The 19,471-nt window shown below is 42.8% G+C and overlaps 1 protein-coding gene across 2 annotated transcripts in view; it reads right to left on the minus strand.

Annotated features, from left to right (window-relative positions):
- The window catches only part of GLIS3 (GLIS family zinc finger 3), a 443,172-nt gene that overhangs the window by 277,754 nt on the left and 145,947 nt on the right, over positions 1 to 19,471 (minus strand). For both annotated transcript variants that reach the window (XM_035029138.1, XM_035029139.1), the window contains one exon: positions 13,250 to 14,369. In XM_035029138.1, the coding sequence (XP_034885029.1) occupies positions 13,250 to 14,369 (1,120 nt within the window). The remainder of the gene's footprint in view (positions 1 to 13,249; positions 14,370 to 19,471) is intronic.

The following is a 19,471-nucleotide window of genomic DNA, read 5'->3' on the forward strand; positions in this document are numbered from 1 at the left end:
ACAGATCTTTAAGTGAACCAATTATAAAATAACCTTATTATTTTTTCCATATGAACACAATTTTCCTTTATCAAGCCAATGTCACAGAGTCGAGATTCAATTGTTGGGTTTTATATAACACCTCCCTGAGTAAAAAATGAGGGACAGAACAAAACTAAAGTGTTTTAGAAATGGTCAGTATAAGGTTTTTCAGAAATGCATGAATTCCGTATTTAAAGAATTTTCTACTGTCCCCTCATTGCAGACCCCTTCAATTAAGTCTGTTCTAATCTTGGCTAAGTGAGAACCAACTTCAAAATTTCATTCCCAGGCACAGCTGTCTGACAAGTGCGGCAGGAGCTGTCAAGACAATTGCCAGCATCATTCCTGCAGAACACAATGGGCTTTTTTTTTTTTTTCCTTTTTTTTTTTTTTTTTTGTCATCCCCTATTACTCCCTGATGGTAATTAGCAAGCCAATCTTTGGAGGAGAAGCGCAATCAGGCAACTAGAAATGCCTTTTATGAAATTCCTCCCTGAAAATAAATCACTAACACTGCAAATGGTCAATATGGACTCTTAATTTTAAACTAAATGCCCACTGACTTACCAAGTTCTATGTTCCTGACCCTGTGGTCTAGTGAAATTCCTTTTTTCCTGAAATTCTGAGTTCAAGAAAAGTGACAGTGACACAGCTGTTGATTTTGATCTACTACCTCAATGGAGTAGGCAATTAGAGTGATTTCTCCATGATTTGCTCAAATTATACAGCTCCCTCCGGACCACTGCCATCATAAGGCGCCACTCCCTAGACGTAGCTTAACACCAGGGTTACCACTGAGTGCGGGCCTTCCCGCGGTCCACCGTGGAGCAGGCTCAGGCTGACCCAGACAGCACAAGCTGCTGGAGTCTTCACCAGCCGTGGCTGGACGCGCCGGGCTGGCGGACAGCTAGAGATAATGACAAAAAGCTCAATCCTTGCCCCCAAGAACCTGAATACTCCCCAACTCCGTTTATGCTGTAGTTTGGGGCTTTCAGAGAAAAGCAGCGCCTGTCTCCCTGTCACAGCTTTGTAACAACTTGCATCCCGGCACACCTCCCACAAACACCTTCGACAAGTTTCGACAAGCACAGCTGAATCACTTGAGATGGGCCAAAAGGTCAGGGCCCTGAAAGTTTGCCAGCCTGATTATCTAAAGCCACTGGAAAGCACTCCATGTGTTTCAGAGAACAGGTAGACTTTCCACCACACAAAAGCAGCTTTGTTTCTGTATAGCTGACGCCTCCTAATTAGAATCAATGATTTTTTTTATGGTCGCTCCCGATAAGCTTGTTTGCCTAGCTTCATTTTCCTAAAACACTTTAAACGTTTCTAGGAAGGGTAGACGTCGGCAGAACACTGAGACGGGCCTTGAACCTGGGCTGTGGTATTGCATGATGTTTACAATTTGTCATTGTTGGGGGGTAATTCTGCAAGCTTAAACACACTAAAGGACATATTATAAAGAGCCAGGCAATTTCATTTTGTTTGAATATATTTATGGAAATGGACCAAAAGCGTCCATAGAGGCCCATTGTCATTTTTCCCTTGAGTGTGGGCCAGTTCATGACCAAAAGCAAGCATTCAGAGAATAGAAGAGCATTTATGACCACACTGTGTGTATCAAATAAGCTGCTTTATGAACAGATGGGGGATATTGTGTTTCAGGGTCTTAGTAAAATAGCCCTTCACACCAAATTTCTGTTCACAATGGTGGATCTCTCAGTGATTCATTTATGACCTTGCCCTTGATAATGAGCAGATCTCCCTCAAAGGTGAGTGCCTGTGGGACATGAAGACATCACACATCCTCATGACTTAGAAAGATGACGAGCGGTAGGGAATTATGCACCAAGAACATATAATTTGGACAAGGTGGGAAAAACTGAGTAATTCACTTGAGATAACCAGAGTTTTCCCAGCAGTGGTGACTATACAGCGATGGAATCCTTGGAGAGTAAATAAAAAAATGGTTGGGCTGAGAAAGATTTGCTAAGTTGAAAAGCAAGTTACAGGAGCCAGCGCTGATAAGAAAAAAGAAATGGTCTTTAACAAAACCAACTTTGATGACACAGGGCCGTCCCTTCATGGAAAGCTCAAAGGTCAAAACTGAAATGCATCTTCTTTTCAAGGGGATACAGGGAACCAGGATAAGTCAGCGGTGAGTAGGAAGGGCCCTTCTGGTCCCCTGCAGCAGATACATATTCTGTGTTTAACTTCCTCCTGCGTCACACGGAAAAACCACACTTCCCAGGCTCCCTCGCAGTTCGCTGTGGTCATGTGCCTGAGTGCTGGCCAACAGGATGCGGGCAAGAGTAAAATGTGTCACTTTCAGACCCGGCTCCTAAAACTTCCTGCACAATCCTCAACGTCCTATCTCTCGCCCTGGACTCTGACTGCAGAGCCATTAGATTGAAGGATCCTGAGTCAATGGACGATCACAAGCTATATTAGAACATGAGTAAGAAAGAAACCTTTATCATACCAAGCCACTGAGATTTGAACTGTCACATAAGTTAGGTTATCTTAATATATTATAATCATGCTTCCTTGTTAGCATTTGCCTTTTCAAGTATCATGCTATTGCCTGAGTTATCTCTCATCTCATTCTCTAGCAGAGTGATTTCAGAGCCCTGCAAGAGCAGTGACAAAAAAATTGATTTGTTTTCAGGTCAGTAGAACACAGGTTATCCATGGGGCAAAAAATGACTGGCACCATTCTCTGAGATGTTAGAGGGAACAAACCACCCTTCTGTTTCCTGTAAGTTAACTCAAAAAAATTTTTTTTATTATTTTTAGCTTTTTATTTTGAGGAATTTCAAATCATCACATAAGAAGTAACAACAGGGGCACCTGGGTGGCTCAGTTGGTTAAGCAACTGCCTTCGGCTCGGGTCATGATCCCGGGGTCCTGGGATCGAGTCCCACATCGGGCTCCCTGCTCAGCGGGGAGCCTGCTTCTCCCTCTGACCCTCTCCCCTCTCATGCTGTTTCTCTCTCTTTCTCTCAAATAAATAAATAAATAAAATCTTTAAAAAAAAAAAAAAGTAACAACAGAATAACGAATCTTCATGTATCCATCACTTAACTCCAAGTATATGGATATACAGATATAGATCTATATACCCACATATACGTATACACACACACACACAGAGATAATAGAAAAGTATGTACGTATACATATTTGAAGTCTACTACCTGTTCATCTAATCACTGAGCTGTTGAGCTGGGCACCACAGGCAAGACTCAAAGGAGAATAATGCTCTTTGAGTATGTAGTAGAAAGAACAGAGTATGAACCTCAAACTCCATAAATCACATTGCTCTGAGGGCTACAGTGTGGATTAAAGTAATCTAGTAGCTCGGAGTTGGTAACATAGTTATATTCTAACCCCTCCCATTTTTCTGAAGGAGTTTTCCTTTAAGGGAGAGGTTTACTGCTTCCTTCCTAGTAAAAATGTAGCTATCCCTGGGAGGGCCAGCGCACTGAGTCTTTTCTCAGCCATTCACCATTTATATGTATGAATTTTATCTTTCCTGAAGTTCTTTCCCCAAAGCAAGACCTGAAAAGGTGGAGAGAAAAATAAGGAGCAAAGCGAGGGGCCTTGAGGCAACACGGAAATTCTGAGGGAAGAAGAGAAAACAGTAGAGTCGCCACAAACGCAATGCAAGACAAATTTCCATGTTTGTTTAAGGTGGGGACCCCCATTTTTCCTTCATTGAAACTGATCCCTCACTCCCAAGTCTATTCTCTTGGTTAACAAAGCACCATTTGATCTTTTCACTCTAGAAACTGACTGGGAATGGGAGAAAAGAATAGTAGAACAGAGAGAGTTTAGAAGTAGCCACATTTCTCCTCAAAAGATGGGGATTATCAGGCCCAATATCCATGCCCCAACTTAAAAATTAAAGCGCTTTCAAATAACACAGTAAAGAAATTATTCCGGGGCGCCTGGGTGGCTCAGTTGGTTAAGCGACTGCCTTCGGCTCAGGTCATGATCCTGGAGTCCCGGGATCGAGTCCCGCATCGGGCTCCCTGCTCGGCAGGGAGTCTGCTTCTCCCTCTGACCCTCTTCCCTCTCATGCTCTCTGTCTCTCATTCTCTCTCTCGCAAATAAATAAAATCTTAAAAAAAAAAAAGAAATTATTCTGGAGAGAGAAGCCTGAGACCCTGCCTTATAAGTTTTGAGAGCAAGACCAATCAGATGCCCCTTCTGGAACCCTATGCACACCTGAATCCACTGTGGTTGGCTCTAGGCTGTGCTCTCCGGTCACACAAGCAAATGGGAGTGGAGGCTCAATCCCCAGGGGAGGTGAGTACTGCTAGAGCAGGAAGCTCAACTAACCAAAGATGAGTCTCTCCTTCCACTGCCTTCCCCACCCTGGAGAGGCCCTTGGCCCTACAGTGTTCCAGCCACCACCACCAGGAATGGACGCCATTTTGGTGACAACTGATTTAATTTGTACTCCTCTAACCATCTCAAACATTTAGCTCTGTTCTGCATTAATTCAGTCTGAGCAGAAAACAATTCCAAAGTAAATCCTAGCAGTGGGGGGAACGTCTTGAAAGGGCTGACAGGCTCAGCATAATGAACACCCATCCAGAGTTCTGTTTAACAGTACTCCACTCTCTTTACAGATTATAAAAAGGAAATATTTAACTAATGGAAGGCTACTCACACACCGGATAATGTATGCAGCCTCTGTCCAAATCTTAATCATTCAACATAACTGATCCAATAGCTTTGGTCTCTAGGCTCTCCCAGATTTAGAATTTTTTTTTCTTTTAAAGTTCACTGCAGAAAATGCTTTCATGCTTGTCTCCACTTATGTTTCCCTGGCTGATCACTTGGCGTCAGAAAACTTTGTGTTTCATGTGGTAGAGGCCGAGAGATACATTCTGATGAAGTATTAAACTATCAGCCTGAAGAGACAATGAGATGGTTTGGGGGAAACCACAGTTTCATTTCAGAAGCATGAGAGCACAGGGCTTGCTACCTCAGTGATGGGGCCTCCTAAGGTTCTGTTTTTGTATTAACTGGATTTGCATTTGTATCAGCTAAGTGTGGGATTCTTTCTAACTTTCAAAACATTATCCCTATTTGATAGTAAAGGTCCTTTGCATTGGCCCAAGGTAAATTCCCAGCCTCCCTTCCCTCTCCCGCCTAGTGTTGGACCATCTAACTACTTGGGAACAGTTTCTTTCCCCGGGGCTCTTTTCACACCACTGTGTCAGCCCATATTGTGGTCCTTCCCTTGAATGGCCTCCTTCCCTTTCTCTGCAAGAATTGCTGTCTTCTTTCAAGATGCAATCACCTCCTTCAAGAAGCCTGACCAGACTCTACACATAGTTGGAAGCTTCTTCCCGTGTTCACGTGAAAACAATTTGCATAGACCTCTTACAAAGCCCTTGTTCCTAATTATTTACACATCACCTCTAGAAGACTGTAAGCTCCTCAAGGAAATGTCTCATTTATTTCTGTAACGCCCAGCTTCCAGGACAGGGCATGGCACATGGCTTGTACTAAGTGACCAAATAAATGAATGAACATGTTTCGATTGGGTGGATACATCAGTGCATACACAGACAAACTATATACCTTGGCCTTTCCAGGACCAGCCTGGTAAACACTGATAGCCCAGCGACACAGAACCCTTTCCAAAAGTCTCAAAAGTGTCCCTACTTAAATAATAAATTAATTATACCATCACCCCAAGTTTGGAGTATTGGTATAATGACTCATGCCCATTGCTCCTGCCCGCCCAGAGCCAGTCATCTTATTTTCCAATTTCTCCACAACGTTGCAAATTAACTGTATTTTTTTTTAATGCTTCAAAATTCTCCCTCAAGAGGATTAGTCATTCTCCCTACTCAAGTCCAGTATCTATGGCCCAAGAAAATAAAATGAAATACTGTGCAGTGAAGAATACACAGGTCTCATTCCATTTCCTCACCAAATTCCTATCCACACCAACGTCCTCTATGAGTGATGACACCTATTAAACCAGCCCATCTCCCCGCCCCCCGATGAGGCTGCCCCCCGTTTGAGCGTATGGGAAACCCAGCCTCCCCACCCAGGCCCGTACTTGCCAGCCACACACCCACTGCCTAGGGTTGTAACATTCATTGTCTTACTGATAGTCTAGAAGCTCCAACTCAGTAATTACGGTAAAAACTAATAAATCTGCAGGGAAAGAAAAATAAACATCTCTTTTCCACATCATTCTCCCCAGAGCTTGAAGAAAACACTTCTGAAAGATCAAAGAGAATCAGACTACCTTTTTTTGGAAAAATAAATGTGTTTGGTCTTTCACTCCACACACTCAGATTCTGTCTGGACTCAAAGATGTCAACACGACCAAAGGCAATCAAGAAATATTCCAAAGGTCACAAAAGACGTCTCTAATAAATTGCCAAACTAATTTTACACTGGTGCGGTCTGAATAAACAAGAAAAACACACTCTAAAATCTATATGTGAACAAACCTCAAAAGGTTTGAAACAATTCCCCTAATCAGCTTGTTCATGCAAAGATTTACATGATTCTTTCTGATTTTAAAAACATTATTTCGGGGCATGAAATTAGAGAAAAACCACAAAACAAATACAAACTAAAAGGAACATTTACCATCATGTAATGATTTTGCTGAATGAGGATAAAGCCTCCAAATACTTAACCTCTTAGGATTCCTCTCATTATCTATTGTTTTTCATTAATCCTGGAATTGCAGGGCAAAGAAACAGAAACCACGATCTGCTTTGAAACATTTGCCCAAATCTGCTACGAATTTATTTTCAGGACAAAGTTCACGAAAGGCCACCTCTCCAGGTAAAATGGATTAAATGCCTTCTAAAGGGAAATAAAATTAAACCACTACCAAATGGAAGGCTTCGAAACTCTGTTTTGGGATGTGAAATTCGATTTGACAGATGCCTTGTAGACTGTGGTCGATGCCCCATCTGATGAGAATTTCTGCAGTTTTGCGTTTACCTGGACTAAAGGGTTTGTAATTTATGGTGACATATATATGTCTACAGCACATTGAACATGTATATACACAGATAAATATGCCAGTTATCTCTTTCTTATGTAAAATCATTGGGGAAAAAAATCTTGCGATTTAGTTGTATTTTTTTTTTTTTTTAAATCATTGAGCTTGCATTAACTATTTGACAGACTGATGCCTCATGGGATCAGACTTGGAAGCTACACTCTCTCTGATCTTTACCAGATGTTTCGCTGGTGGTGTTTCAGCCTCAAGGGACAAAGAGGATATTAATGTTAATTTTATTTATTTAATCACATCAGGCAGATTTGATAAAAGGGAAAATTCAATATTTTGGTAATTTATCAACTCTTCAGAAATATCCCTGGTAGCAAAAATGTTTTGAAGATCATTTTATATTAAAAGCAGAAAGGCTGCATTGTATTCGGAAGACAGAACACTCTCGGTTACCTTTAAAAATGGGAACAACGTGACAGATTTGTCAGTTCCACTTTTAACTCAGGGAGGTGAGGAGGTGGCGATGAAATACACTGCTCAGCACAGCCTCATCCCAACCTTTAACTGACTGTTCATCGTAGAGAAAGAGTACTCAGAATATGAAATGGACACTCAGTTGAAAGCCTTCTGCCACTACCACAGTCACTCGATTATCTTCTTATTTCTTGTCTCTGAATTTTATTCCAAGGGAACATGAAATTACCCTAATCATTGTCAGGACATTGGAGATAATGAAGATGTACTCACCACAAAACCCTGCCTCCCACACCTTAACTGAAATGACAGAGTAGCCTTTCACTTACTTAGAGTTCAATGTCAGAACACGGAAGCTTTTAGAAAGCGCTGGCTCTCACCCTCGGCTTCACACTAGAATCCCCAGGAAGCCGCCCCCCAGGCCAGTTACATCACAGACTCGGGGTGGGACGCAGGTATGTGTCCTTTACAAAGCTCTTCAGGCAATTCCAATGTCACCAAGGTTGAGAACCGCTGCCTTGCCCGCGCTGAGTAGGCAACAGCCCAACAACTTACTAGTTTAAGAAAAATCACTTAAGAGGCTTTGTTCTCTCTCTCTCTCAAAAAAAAAAAAAAAAAAAAAAAGGTATGTATTAGAGGGAGGTAGAGTGTTATACTCATTGATTTTCTTTTATTTTTAGATAAGAATCTATACTTAGAGTTATAAATAAAATATGTCAAACAGGCAGCACAGCACAGAAAACATTTTAAGATACCTATGATACCTCCTACCGCCACCAAGCTAAAAAGAAATTAATATTTTGCCATATTTATTTCAATGCTCTCACGCCTGGAAAAAAGGCAAAATACCCATCCCATTTCTTCTTACTTCTTTCCTCTCCAGGAGAATCTACTATTCAAAGGTTATTGATTATCCTGCCCACAGTAATTATGTATCCGCCACAGCTACATAGTACTGCTTAGTGTGTGTCTAAATGCATATAAACTGTATTACACTGTATATATCCTTCTTGCATTTAATTTTTTCATTCAACATTGTTTTTTGAGATGTAGCCACATTGATATCTATATATCTATTCATCCATCTATCCATCTAGAGATATAGAGATTTATACCTAGTTCATTAATTTTAAACTCCTTTATATTACTTCATTAAGAATAAACCACAGTTTATCAATTTACCTCATCTATGGACAGTTAGATTATTTACATTTTTTTTAGAAACAGAGGTACAATAAACATCTTTTTGCATGTGGCACTGCTACTGTATACAAGAGTTTCCCTAGCGTAGACAAGTAGACATGATTTTGTTGGATATGCTCATTTTCATCTTTACTAGATGTTCCCCAATTTTTTTCCAAAGTGGTTACACCAATTTACTCTCACCAGCCATGTTAAACCATTCCTCATTCTCTATATCCTCACCAATACTTGACATTATGAGAATTTATTAATTGTTGCCAATTTGAAGGTTGTGAAGTGGTAACCAACAGTTATACTTAGATAATATTTTCCTAAGTTCTCTTCTGGCCATATAGTTGTGGTTACCCCATCAATGCCAAGTCTTATCAAAATAACAAAATAAAGGATGTGATTTTAAAAAAACTTCTTCCACAGTTTACAATGAATTTACTTTTCCTCAAGAAATGTCTTACATGGCTAACGCTGGCCCATGAACCCATAAATCAGGCCATAAAAGAGGAATGGGGACATGGCCCCAGCTCTGTATTTATTTTCTTGTATTCCATAATCCAATGTTACTTAAAAAGCAGACTGCCCAATCTTCTAGCCAAAGCAAATACTCTGGATTTTGCCAGGCAAAATGCCTGTGGAGAAATGAGTCAATTCATACAAAATTCAAAGCTGTCTTTGGCCAGTGACATTTTCGTGAAAATCTGTGGGTGGGTAAAAGTCTTGCAAAATTCCTATTTGCTATTGGATAAAATTCATCCAGGAAAAATAAGCAAAATATAAGTGGCGACCCGCATTCCCCCTAATTCCCTTATTAACACTCCCTAGCCTCCCAACGAAACTGCTTTTCTATTGTGCGTGTTTCTGATGCTGGCAACGGAACCCTCTCCCTCTGCTCACTCTGCTCCCATCAGATAGGCTTTCTCATGAGAAGTACTGGCAGACACAGTGGGCCTGATCTCATTCAGAACACACCTTCTGGGAATGCTACCCGGGCATTACACACTCTTCAACTTGATGGCAAAAGAGACCTATGGTAAAAACGTTCTCTGTGTGCACTCTGTTGGAACCATTACTATGGATACTGCTAAGGATGGTTAGTGTACAGCAATAATTTGGGGTTAAACTTTATGCTGTCCTTTTAGGACGGTGAAACAGGAGTCTGAGAAACAAAATCCGAGGCTCCATGACTTGTACTGACTTGGGTATTTGAGCCCTTATCATCTCAGAAAAACGTTACAGAATTCAGCATAGTTACACCCAAAAGTTTTGGTTAATTCTGAGATTCATCAGTGTTAGGGTTGGGTCTAAGCTCAGGAAGGTCTAAAATAGAATGATTCGGCGTCTCGAAATTGGTTTAGTTAGTAGACAGCAGTGAGTGGACTCGGGTATTTTTAACGGAATACTGCCATACCCCAGTTTCTGATTTAACTGAGGTCCATCTATCTGCCTGCCGAGGCCTTTACTTCTCCAGGCCCTTGCCACTGGCTGGGAATATCTCTGTCATCAGGGCCAGGCCTGGAAAGAGAGCAGCTGGTTTGGCTCTCCGCAGAAGAATAAGAATGAGATGTACAGAAGGGTGGAGTTGTTTGGGTGGGAAAGAGAAGAGAAACCATTCTCTTCTTCCAGTAAGTTAACCAAATAATGAACTAGCAGTCCTCCCCCAGTTCTGACACCTAGAATCCTGAGAGATCCGAATCGCAGCGGGTGAGGCTGGGTGAGGCTGAGGAGGCAGAGGCGCAGATTGTGAGAAGGCGCTCTCCCTGCAGGAGACGGGATGGGGCGCGGCGGGAGCCCACCCGTCTTTTACTGGAAGTAGGCTGTCGCTGGGCGGCCCTTTCACACGTCCTTCTTCCACCAGGACTTCCAGAAGCGCACTGTGCTGCCTGTAGCCATGGTCACCAAACACAATTGGGTCATCACATGCTTCTTGGGTCAATAAGCCAAGTGAGTGAAAATGGTGGCTAACTCTAACCACGGCTCACAGAAAATTAACAGCGGTGAAATATACGTGAAACAAAAGTGGACTGGGTCCTATAATTTAAACTGCCCCGAGCCTCTGCAGCGTGCGACACAGCCACAGAAACCCAAAGATCACTTCATACCTCCAAGAGATGAATGCGGTCATTTTACTTGGCAAAGATCTTGAGCTTTGAATCAACTACCATCAGATTTCAAAGCAGCGGGAGATGAAATATTTCAGTTCTAACAATTCTTTGTGTTTGGATTCCAAGAGTGTAAAGATTGGTTTTGCAAAAAGCAGAAAATGTGTCTTTTCAGATGTGCACCCACGTCAAGTACAATGTCTTCTCTCCACGGACTACAACTTGGGAGGAATGCTAAACTTCCACAGCAAAATCATGTGCCACCACTTAGCTCTAACCCTACAAATCAAGCAGATGCCATGTGGCAACAGAACAGGTTTAGAAGGCATAATGCTCCCACCATGTAGGTATTATATGAAAATGGGTATCTTCCTGCAAAAAACATACAGTCCCATGACTAGAACTGCAGCATTAGTCAGCTCCTAAGAAACCCTGTTTTTTATCAATATATTTGCACTATAATATGTACCATTTAATGCTTTGTGGGTCTAGATTTGATATGCCGTTATATCCAGCAATCTGAATTTTACAGGTTCCATCGAGAAGTGGGAAGGAGGCAAACTAGGAAAGAAACAAACCACCTCCCATACCCATCCGGAATAATACAATGAAAAGCCAAGCAGAGGCCTGCAAGTATTCCCCTCTCAGCTTATTCTTTCACTGAAATAGTTCTATTTTTAATAGTCATCCTGCACTTTAGCAAAAGTCAACTTTACAAAGTTATATGCCATTGCAAAGTCTGGGAAGAGTGGGAAAATGGGGAAATCCTATTGCACAAAAATTAATTTTGCAATGCAAAAAATATGTTTTGGATCATTCAGGCCTTTATGTTTGTTTCAGTAAAGCCAAATCCAGCAAACTATTTTCAGCCAGGATTAGTCAGAACTAAGAGGCTGGACTGTTTTCCCTCAGAGACGGAACGTCTTTCCTGCCTGCAATAGGCCAGTGTGTTCCAGACTAAATGGAATTGCCTTCAATTGCCTGTCTCTTTCTGGCCTTTTTAATGCAGAACCCTACTGACAGAGGAAGGTTTTGCCACCTGAAATGTAATTATTCTCTTCAGTCATATAACATGGCATCCTCACAATGATTCAGCTTCTGGTTTTCCTTACGAAAAATCACAACATGGGGCACAAGGTATTGGCAAGAAATGCAATTTCATTCCACCAGAAATTCTGAAAACTCTTTCAGAGATACCTACTGAATAGTGAAAAAGTATTTCCAATACCTGCATTACAGCTACCAACCTATTTGGTCTGCTTTTACATAAATCAGACAACTTGGCCAATCTACAGTCAAACATAAACACAGCCCAGATTCTTTATCATCAAGACATATAGAGTAAGAAAGGACTCTGGCTGGGGGACCACCGTCTGAATATGTCCCTTTTCAAAATGATTTATATGTTTCACACATTCAGTGATCTGTGGCATATTCAATATCCAGGGACTACCTACAATTCTCAGATTTTAACTCTGAAAGAAATATTCCTGTCCATCTAAAGTAATATAAAACACATGCTCTTCTTCTTCCCAGAGTTAAGCGAGCTATCGGAGATTGTGCAAAGCTGCCCTGTGATCCCAAGGGTGATGTCCTGCTTGTAAACCCTGAGGGTTTCTGTTAGGTGTGAAAGGATTGCAAAATCATTTAAGAGTCCTATTATTCAAAAATAGCAAATTCTGCCAAGAATCACAGACAAGTTCCAGGATCGATGTTGTGAAAAGGGGAGCCAGGAGAGAAAGAGACACCAGGGCCACTTCCTTCAACACCCAAGGCATAGTCCCCTCTTGGTTCATTCTCCTTATACTTTTCCACAAAATTTTCTCTCCTTAAGATTCCGTGAGATCCTGTGAGATCCTGCTCCTGTGGTATCCCCTGGGTGTTTTTCCGCTGGCTATAAATCATTAACTAGGCTCACAACCCCAGAGTGTGCAGTGTACAGGCGTGTGGGTGTATGCAGCAACATTTTTACTGGCCAAGTTGCTAAGTGTGCGTTCCTTTCCAAATATCAGAACAGCCCCTCCTCCAACCCCAATACTCGCCCAGTTATTGGAGGGAAGGAAAAATCCCTGAATATTTGCTTTGGAAAAAAGCTAGCTCTTGCTGGGAGTACAGCGTGTGTTTCCCTGCCCTGCGCATTTCAGCAACTTCAAGTTGGTACCTGGCAGGCATGGATTTCCCAAGATTCTGGACAGTGTGGCAGATCAACCTCCCCTGACGGTATGGATCACGTACAATTGCAGAAGAGAATCTAGAAGTGGAGCGGGACCCCCGCTGCCAACAATTAAAGAAATCTTTCCTGTCCTCAGGCTAAAGAGAAGTCAAATTTCATGGATACCTAGACCCCCATGGGTCCGAATCCCATAAAAGAAGAAAATGTCCCTGATCTGTGGCCAAGTGTGGAAGACGCCACGCACCTCTGACGAAAGCCTGAGAACCTCAGCGGGAGACTCACCGTGCACTTGTTGGGCTTCTCCCCGGAGTGGACTCGCATGTGGATGAGCAGTTTATAGCGCGCGTTGAACGGCTTATACCTCCGAGGACAGCCGGCCCAGAAGCAAGTGAAGTCTTCCCCTTTGCGCTGGTCTATGTGAACCTTCTCGATGTGCCGCACAAGTTCCTCCTGCTGGTCATACAGGGCGCTGCAGTCGATCCAGCGACAGCAGTGTTTGCCCCCAACGTCCTCCATCTCCCCGTCCTCCTCCAAGGCCTCCTGGGGAAGGGCCAGCGGCTGGGCACGGGCCACTAGCTCCTGGTGGTGCAGATGGGGGTGGGAGTGGTAGGGGGGCGGGGGGCCCTGGGGGGCTGGCGGCAGAGGCGGCAGAGGGGGCGCAGGGGGCAGGTCCAGGGCACCGCCCGGGAAATCATCGAGGCGCTCCGTCTTCAGCAGGCCGCCCGGCTGGCCGTCGTGGCTGGGCAGGCCATGCTGCACCACCATGTTGTGGACCAGCCCTGGCTGGAGGCCTCCGTGCTCCAGCTGCTGCATGCGCTCACACTCCAGCACGCCGCCCTCGCCGTAGGCTGGGAGCACCAGGCCACTGCTGGCCACCCGCACGCCCTTCTGGCTGCCCGGCACCGAGCACGGCTGGGGAATGCAGCTGCCACGCACCCCCAGGAAATGCCCGTAGACCTCGGGCTGCGGGGACATGGTGGCCGGGGAAGCCCTCGACCCGTTGATGTAGGCGACCAGTGAGGTGGGCGAGGTGCGGATGATGGTATTGAAGTCTATCCCAATGCCATCAGACAGCGGGGACAAGGACAGCGCTCTCTTCTTGGCGCGGGCTGAGTGGGACCTGGCCGATGAGTGCCGGGGACTGGGGTAAGGAGAGTGGCTGTTTTCCATGCTGAAAAGGTAGGACGGCAGTGAGTTAGAGACGCTATTGCTGGACACGGCTGTCCCGGGAGGAAGGCTAAGGAGGTCCCCTAGATCAGTGCCGTTCTGGGAGCTGTGGCTGGAGGAGAGTGACGGGAGAGCCCTGTAGCCATGAGACCACTCTTGTTTCACGCTCAAGGCTGACTGACTCTCTGTGAGACTCAAAGTCGTGGACGCCAAAGACTCGCGAGAAATAAGGGACCTGGAACGGCAGCCAGAAGAAGGAAAAAAAAAAGAAAGAAAGAAAAAAAAAGACAAACATTTTAGCAGGATATGGATTGCTTAAGAGCTAAAAGAACACTGCATTGACAATCCCTTAAGTATTTCCCCTAATTACATTCTCGGCTAAACACACATTCTTTGGCTAAGATAAAACCCAAGGCTTTTAGTTCCAGGTAAATAACATTTTACCAAGAAGGACAATAGAGGCTAATGCTCAGTGGAATAATAAAACAAAAGATCTATTGTTATAAATAATCTTAATACTTTAATGATAATAAATATTCCTTACTTTATTTTTAAATATCTTTTTTGATGTCGGGGGAAAAAAAAATCAGAGACCAGGGGATAATTATTGATGCCCGTCATGGCAAAGCAGATAAGCAAGTATTTAGTAAGCATTTACTGTGTACAGCATACTACAAATAGGCACTGCAGGGAATACAAGTCTAATCAGAGCCTCAGCCTTTGAGCAAAATCTGTTCGGTTAAGTAAAACACAAACCAATGCTTAATTTGAAAAAGAGTATATCCTCAAAGTCAAAGGGTCATCCGGGGACCCACTAATAAATTCACAACTTCATTTCACTGATGATAAGGAATTCTAAAGATTTCTTTAAAAGATAGTAACTCAGTCAGTACTCAGTCACAGCATCAAATCACCCCAGGAAATGAAAAAATACATACAAAATACAGCTACGATAGAGGAGGGAATGACAGCCTGAGATCAATTCATATGTGGCATCATGCATTTGGGCCTGGCAGGGTTGAATTACACTTGCTACTCTGGGGTTTTCCACGAGTTCCTGTCCTGAATCAGAGCAGCGTTAGATCAAGAAGAGATCTTTCCCTTTCTTTCCCAAGAAGAGATCTTTCGTTCACTTGTGCAGCGATTCATCTCCCGTTCTTCGTGCCCTTGACAAAGCATGTGTCATGTGTCACAAGATTTACCTGCATATCAAAAGGGCTTGTGACGTAGTCTGGCCACTTTAAAATTTCTCTTGCTTTACTATGACATCACTGTCTTAAAAATCACTGAAAGGAAAAGCTACAGCTCTCGGATGTAATCCTGTCACAAAGAGGCTAGCTATCACTCACTACATTTCCCGACTCAGATGTGGTGTGGATCAGAAAAACCCAGTTTACTCATATGTACCTGCACTGGCTTTTCTACAGAGATCTTTTCTTCTGACCAAAAAAAAAAAAAATTAACCAAAACAAAATATTAAACAGAATGTCTATCTTGCCAGGAATGAACCCATTTACTCCTTCCAGCTGTTATTCAGCAGCCTGTTGCAAAGGAACGGAGGGAAAAGAGAAGCATTCTCGTCCCATCTGTTCCTCCTACTCCTTCTCACAAGATGGAAGCCAGGAATACTGTTTCCTACAAGCATGAGCTATCAGCAAGAAAACATCTTGACTCTCAAATGCACAGTATAAGGTGATGGATAACACCGTTATCGATGTGATGTTTCCACCGAGTGAAGTAATGCTTACCAATGACAAACACAGCAGGAGTTTACATCCAGTTGCCCCTGACACAGGTTTCTTTCGCCGTCCCCATTCCTATACTAGGGCTGAAGTCCTTTTGCAAGCCCCAAAGTGGTTTCTGAACCATCTGTTTTTTAATTCCCTGTGGACACTTTCAATTATTTTCCCAGCACACCCGCGGCAGGCAGCACTCCCTGCAGAGCTCAGCTGAAGGCTCCTGGTGACTGGATGTCAAGGGCCTTTTGGTCCCTTCCCCAGGGAGATTCAGGAATTGCTTTCTGACCCAAGCCAAATCAGTAGTCGTGTCATATACGAGGCAAAGACAACTGACTTTGCTTTATACCCTGAGGTTGAGAAGGTTTATAGAACATTCTCAAATGGTACATTTGCCTGATCACTGTCATACGGGAGCATTTCGGGTTTTTAAGTGGTGAATATCAGGCAGAAAGTATTCGACCCACCTGCATATACTTTGCATGTGAAATTATATTATTTAGTTTGAGGGTAGCCTACAGTGTGACACGTTCATCTGTTCTATTGTCAAGAGTTATTTCTTATTTTTCCCCAATTACACCTAACTATGGCTTGATTTAAACCTCATCCTAACCCCATGCAGACACGTCCCCTAATTCCTCAGACATCTCTTTTCTAAGACAGTTACCATATACTTTCAGAAACCAAATTCTATCTTCTCTTCACAGTGGTAGTAACAGGAACAGAGAACTCTCTCTTCTATCTCAAACACCTAATACAAACACAACTTCCAACAAATGGCCTCTACCTAGCCGCCAATCTCCCTGTGTGCAATTACCCAGATCTTTCCATCTTTCAAAGTTCTAATCCATGAAACCTCCCCCAAATACACCAGCTCTCAGAAGAGCCCTCTTTCCAAAGCAGGTGTGTACTGTCTATCCTGTGCCTTCAGTGTAGCCCACTGCTGGCATTTGTGGGTGTGACCTTCCTCAGGGAAATTCAAAGCCCTTCAACGAAGGGATCATTTTTAGCTCCCTGGTACCCACCAGAGTATGAGATATATAGTAAGTTTTCAAAAAATTGTTGATTAAGTAAAGGTGAATAACCAAGAGAATGATAAATAGCCAACATTTATAGCTTACAAAGCATTTTCTGTACCCATGATCACATTTGATTCAGCCTTTGAGGTGAGTAAACTGGATTTCTGCAGGACACCCTCTATCTTACAGAGAACAGAACTGAGGTTCTGTGAGCTTTTCCCACTGCCACCACCCAACACACATACACTGGCTTTTCTACAGAGATACAGATGAAGCAGCCCTGGATAGGCAGTCACCTCACTAGATCCCACAGATCCTCTGCTGTTCTCCCCATTATCATACCCCAAATGTTGTCCGTAAAGTTCTGCCTGATCGACAGGCCTGCTATAACAGGCTTGAAGTCACACAAGCTGTGCTTAGAACCCACATTTTCTGTTCTCCTTCTGCCACAATGTGCTCAATGACTGAAAAATTCCCAAGGACTCTCTCCTATAGCCCCTGAGGCTGCGCACTCCAGGCCTCTGGGAAGGAGACGGACAAACAGACAAGACCGTCTCCATTTCCATATATTCATCTGCTCCCAAAGACATTATTTCTAGTGAGTGGTGAATTTGGAGCTATAAGAAAGGAAAGAGATACAGCTCAAACAAAATACAACCAGTATGAAAACTCTGACACCGTCAGTGAAACAGGTTAAGGGGACTCGTGAGGCAAGAGCTAAGTGACTCTCGCAGTGCCATAAGGGGCAGGATGACCAAGCTGGATTGCTTGGTTCAATACCAAGTTCAAAAGAAATACTAACTTACAGATCACATGGAATTCCTCAAACTGAGCCTCAAGAGAATATATATTATCTATGTCACAGAAAAAACTAGTCCTAGTCTATCTGTAAGTTCTTGTCTCTGTGCGTGGGCAAATCCCTGAGAGGTAGCACTGCATCTGAAGACAGTATGGCTTTGTAAACCGTTAGAACTTAACAGAGTCCACAGTCCATTCTCAGCCACCTTGGCCTCCTCTGAGCTTTGTGGACATACTCCAACCCAAAAGGAAACCCTAAGAAATTCCACCACCAGAAATCACCTCCAAGAATGTGTGGTTTAGGAGAGAAAAATGAGGAGCCTTGTGAGATCCAGAATGACATTATTAGATTGATGGCTGCACTTTGTAAATGACAAGCTAAGTGACACTAGGCAAAGCATTTAGACTTTGTGTGTCTTGGGCCCATCATCTATAAAACTGAGGTAACACCTACAGATGGTTTATGAATATTCAATCATAAAATGCACAATCACAATGTATATGAAAGCACCAGGAAAGCCAAACATATACAAAGCCCACCAGTAGTGTCCAATCTCTTCTGTTGCCCAACTTTTGCTGTATGGGTACATGAAGCTACTGTATGAGGTTATCGTATCAGTGTACTTGTCATTTTAAGGTAAATACATATGGTGGCCTCTGTATTACAGAGTTCTGGCAATGCCTAGATCAAGAATGGTTTCTGGATCTTCAAGAAGGTAAGGTGTAGTCTGCATTTATTATTAAGTGGGGCTCGTCAGAAATGGTTGGGAAGTTAATAAAGGCAAATATACAGCATTAGGGCATGTTGTGTGTCACTGCATTAAGCCGAACCCAACGAAGCTACAGAAGAGTGCTTTTCCCAAAATGAGCACTCCAGAAGACAAACAGTCAAAGGAAGTCAAAAGAAGAAATGCAAACAGTAAATCTATGGAGACTACTCAATATTATTAATAATTAGGAAAATTCAAATTAAGATAAAATAACAATTGGCACATCAAATTGGCAAAAGGTATCAGAATAAAAATACCTAGTATTTAGTAAGAAAACAGGAACTGTCAGACTGCTGGCAAGTGCATCAATGGGCAGAACTTTGCTGCAGTGCAATTTTGGAATCTAGAGCAAAAGCCTCAAAACCGTACATCTCCTTTAACTCAGCAAATTTTACTTCTAAGAATTTATTCTCGTAACCAGAGATATGCAACAGCAGATTTACAGAATTGATCTGATAAAGCATTACTTATAATACTGAAACAAAGGGAACCAGCTGAATGAATGCCCAGTAATAAAAGACTGATAAAAATCACAGGTTGTTTTTTTTTAAATAAAATGGAATCTTAGGCAGGAAGAAGCCATTATACAATGCTGAAGAAGATTTTTACTACAAAGGAAGTGTTTCTATTAGTTAAAAAAAAAAATGGTAATTATAAGACCATGTAGGTAATTATAGATCAATCTGGTGGAAAGGAAAACCTGTGCTTATCGTGAATGCATCTGCATGTAACGAGAAGGGAATGTATCAAAATTGTTCCCACAGTTGCCTGTGGGTGATAGGGTTCAGGACAACTATCATTCACTACCTCCTGCTTTTCCACACTTTCCGTATTTTCTACGATGAATAACAATTACATAGATAATCAGGAAAAAACAATAAACTTTACAGCTTTCTAGAGGACAGCCATCACTCACTGCAAACAGCGCATGCCCCCTCCCCACCCGCTTCCCTCTGGCATGTCTCCAATGGATAACACACAGAGATGATTCTCTCTCCATCTTCTCTTTATCTT

The sequence above is a fragment of the Mirounga leonina genome, unplaced genomic scaffold (assembly GCF_011800145.1).
Source record: "Mirounga leonina isolate KUSES-001 unplaced genomic scaffold, KU_Mleo_1.0 Mir_224, whole genome shotgun sequence".
Taxonomy (NCBI): Eukaryota; Metazoa; Chordata; class Mammalia; order Carnivora; family Phocidae; genus Mirounga; species Mirounga leonina.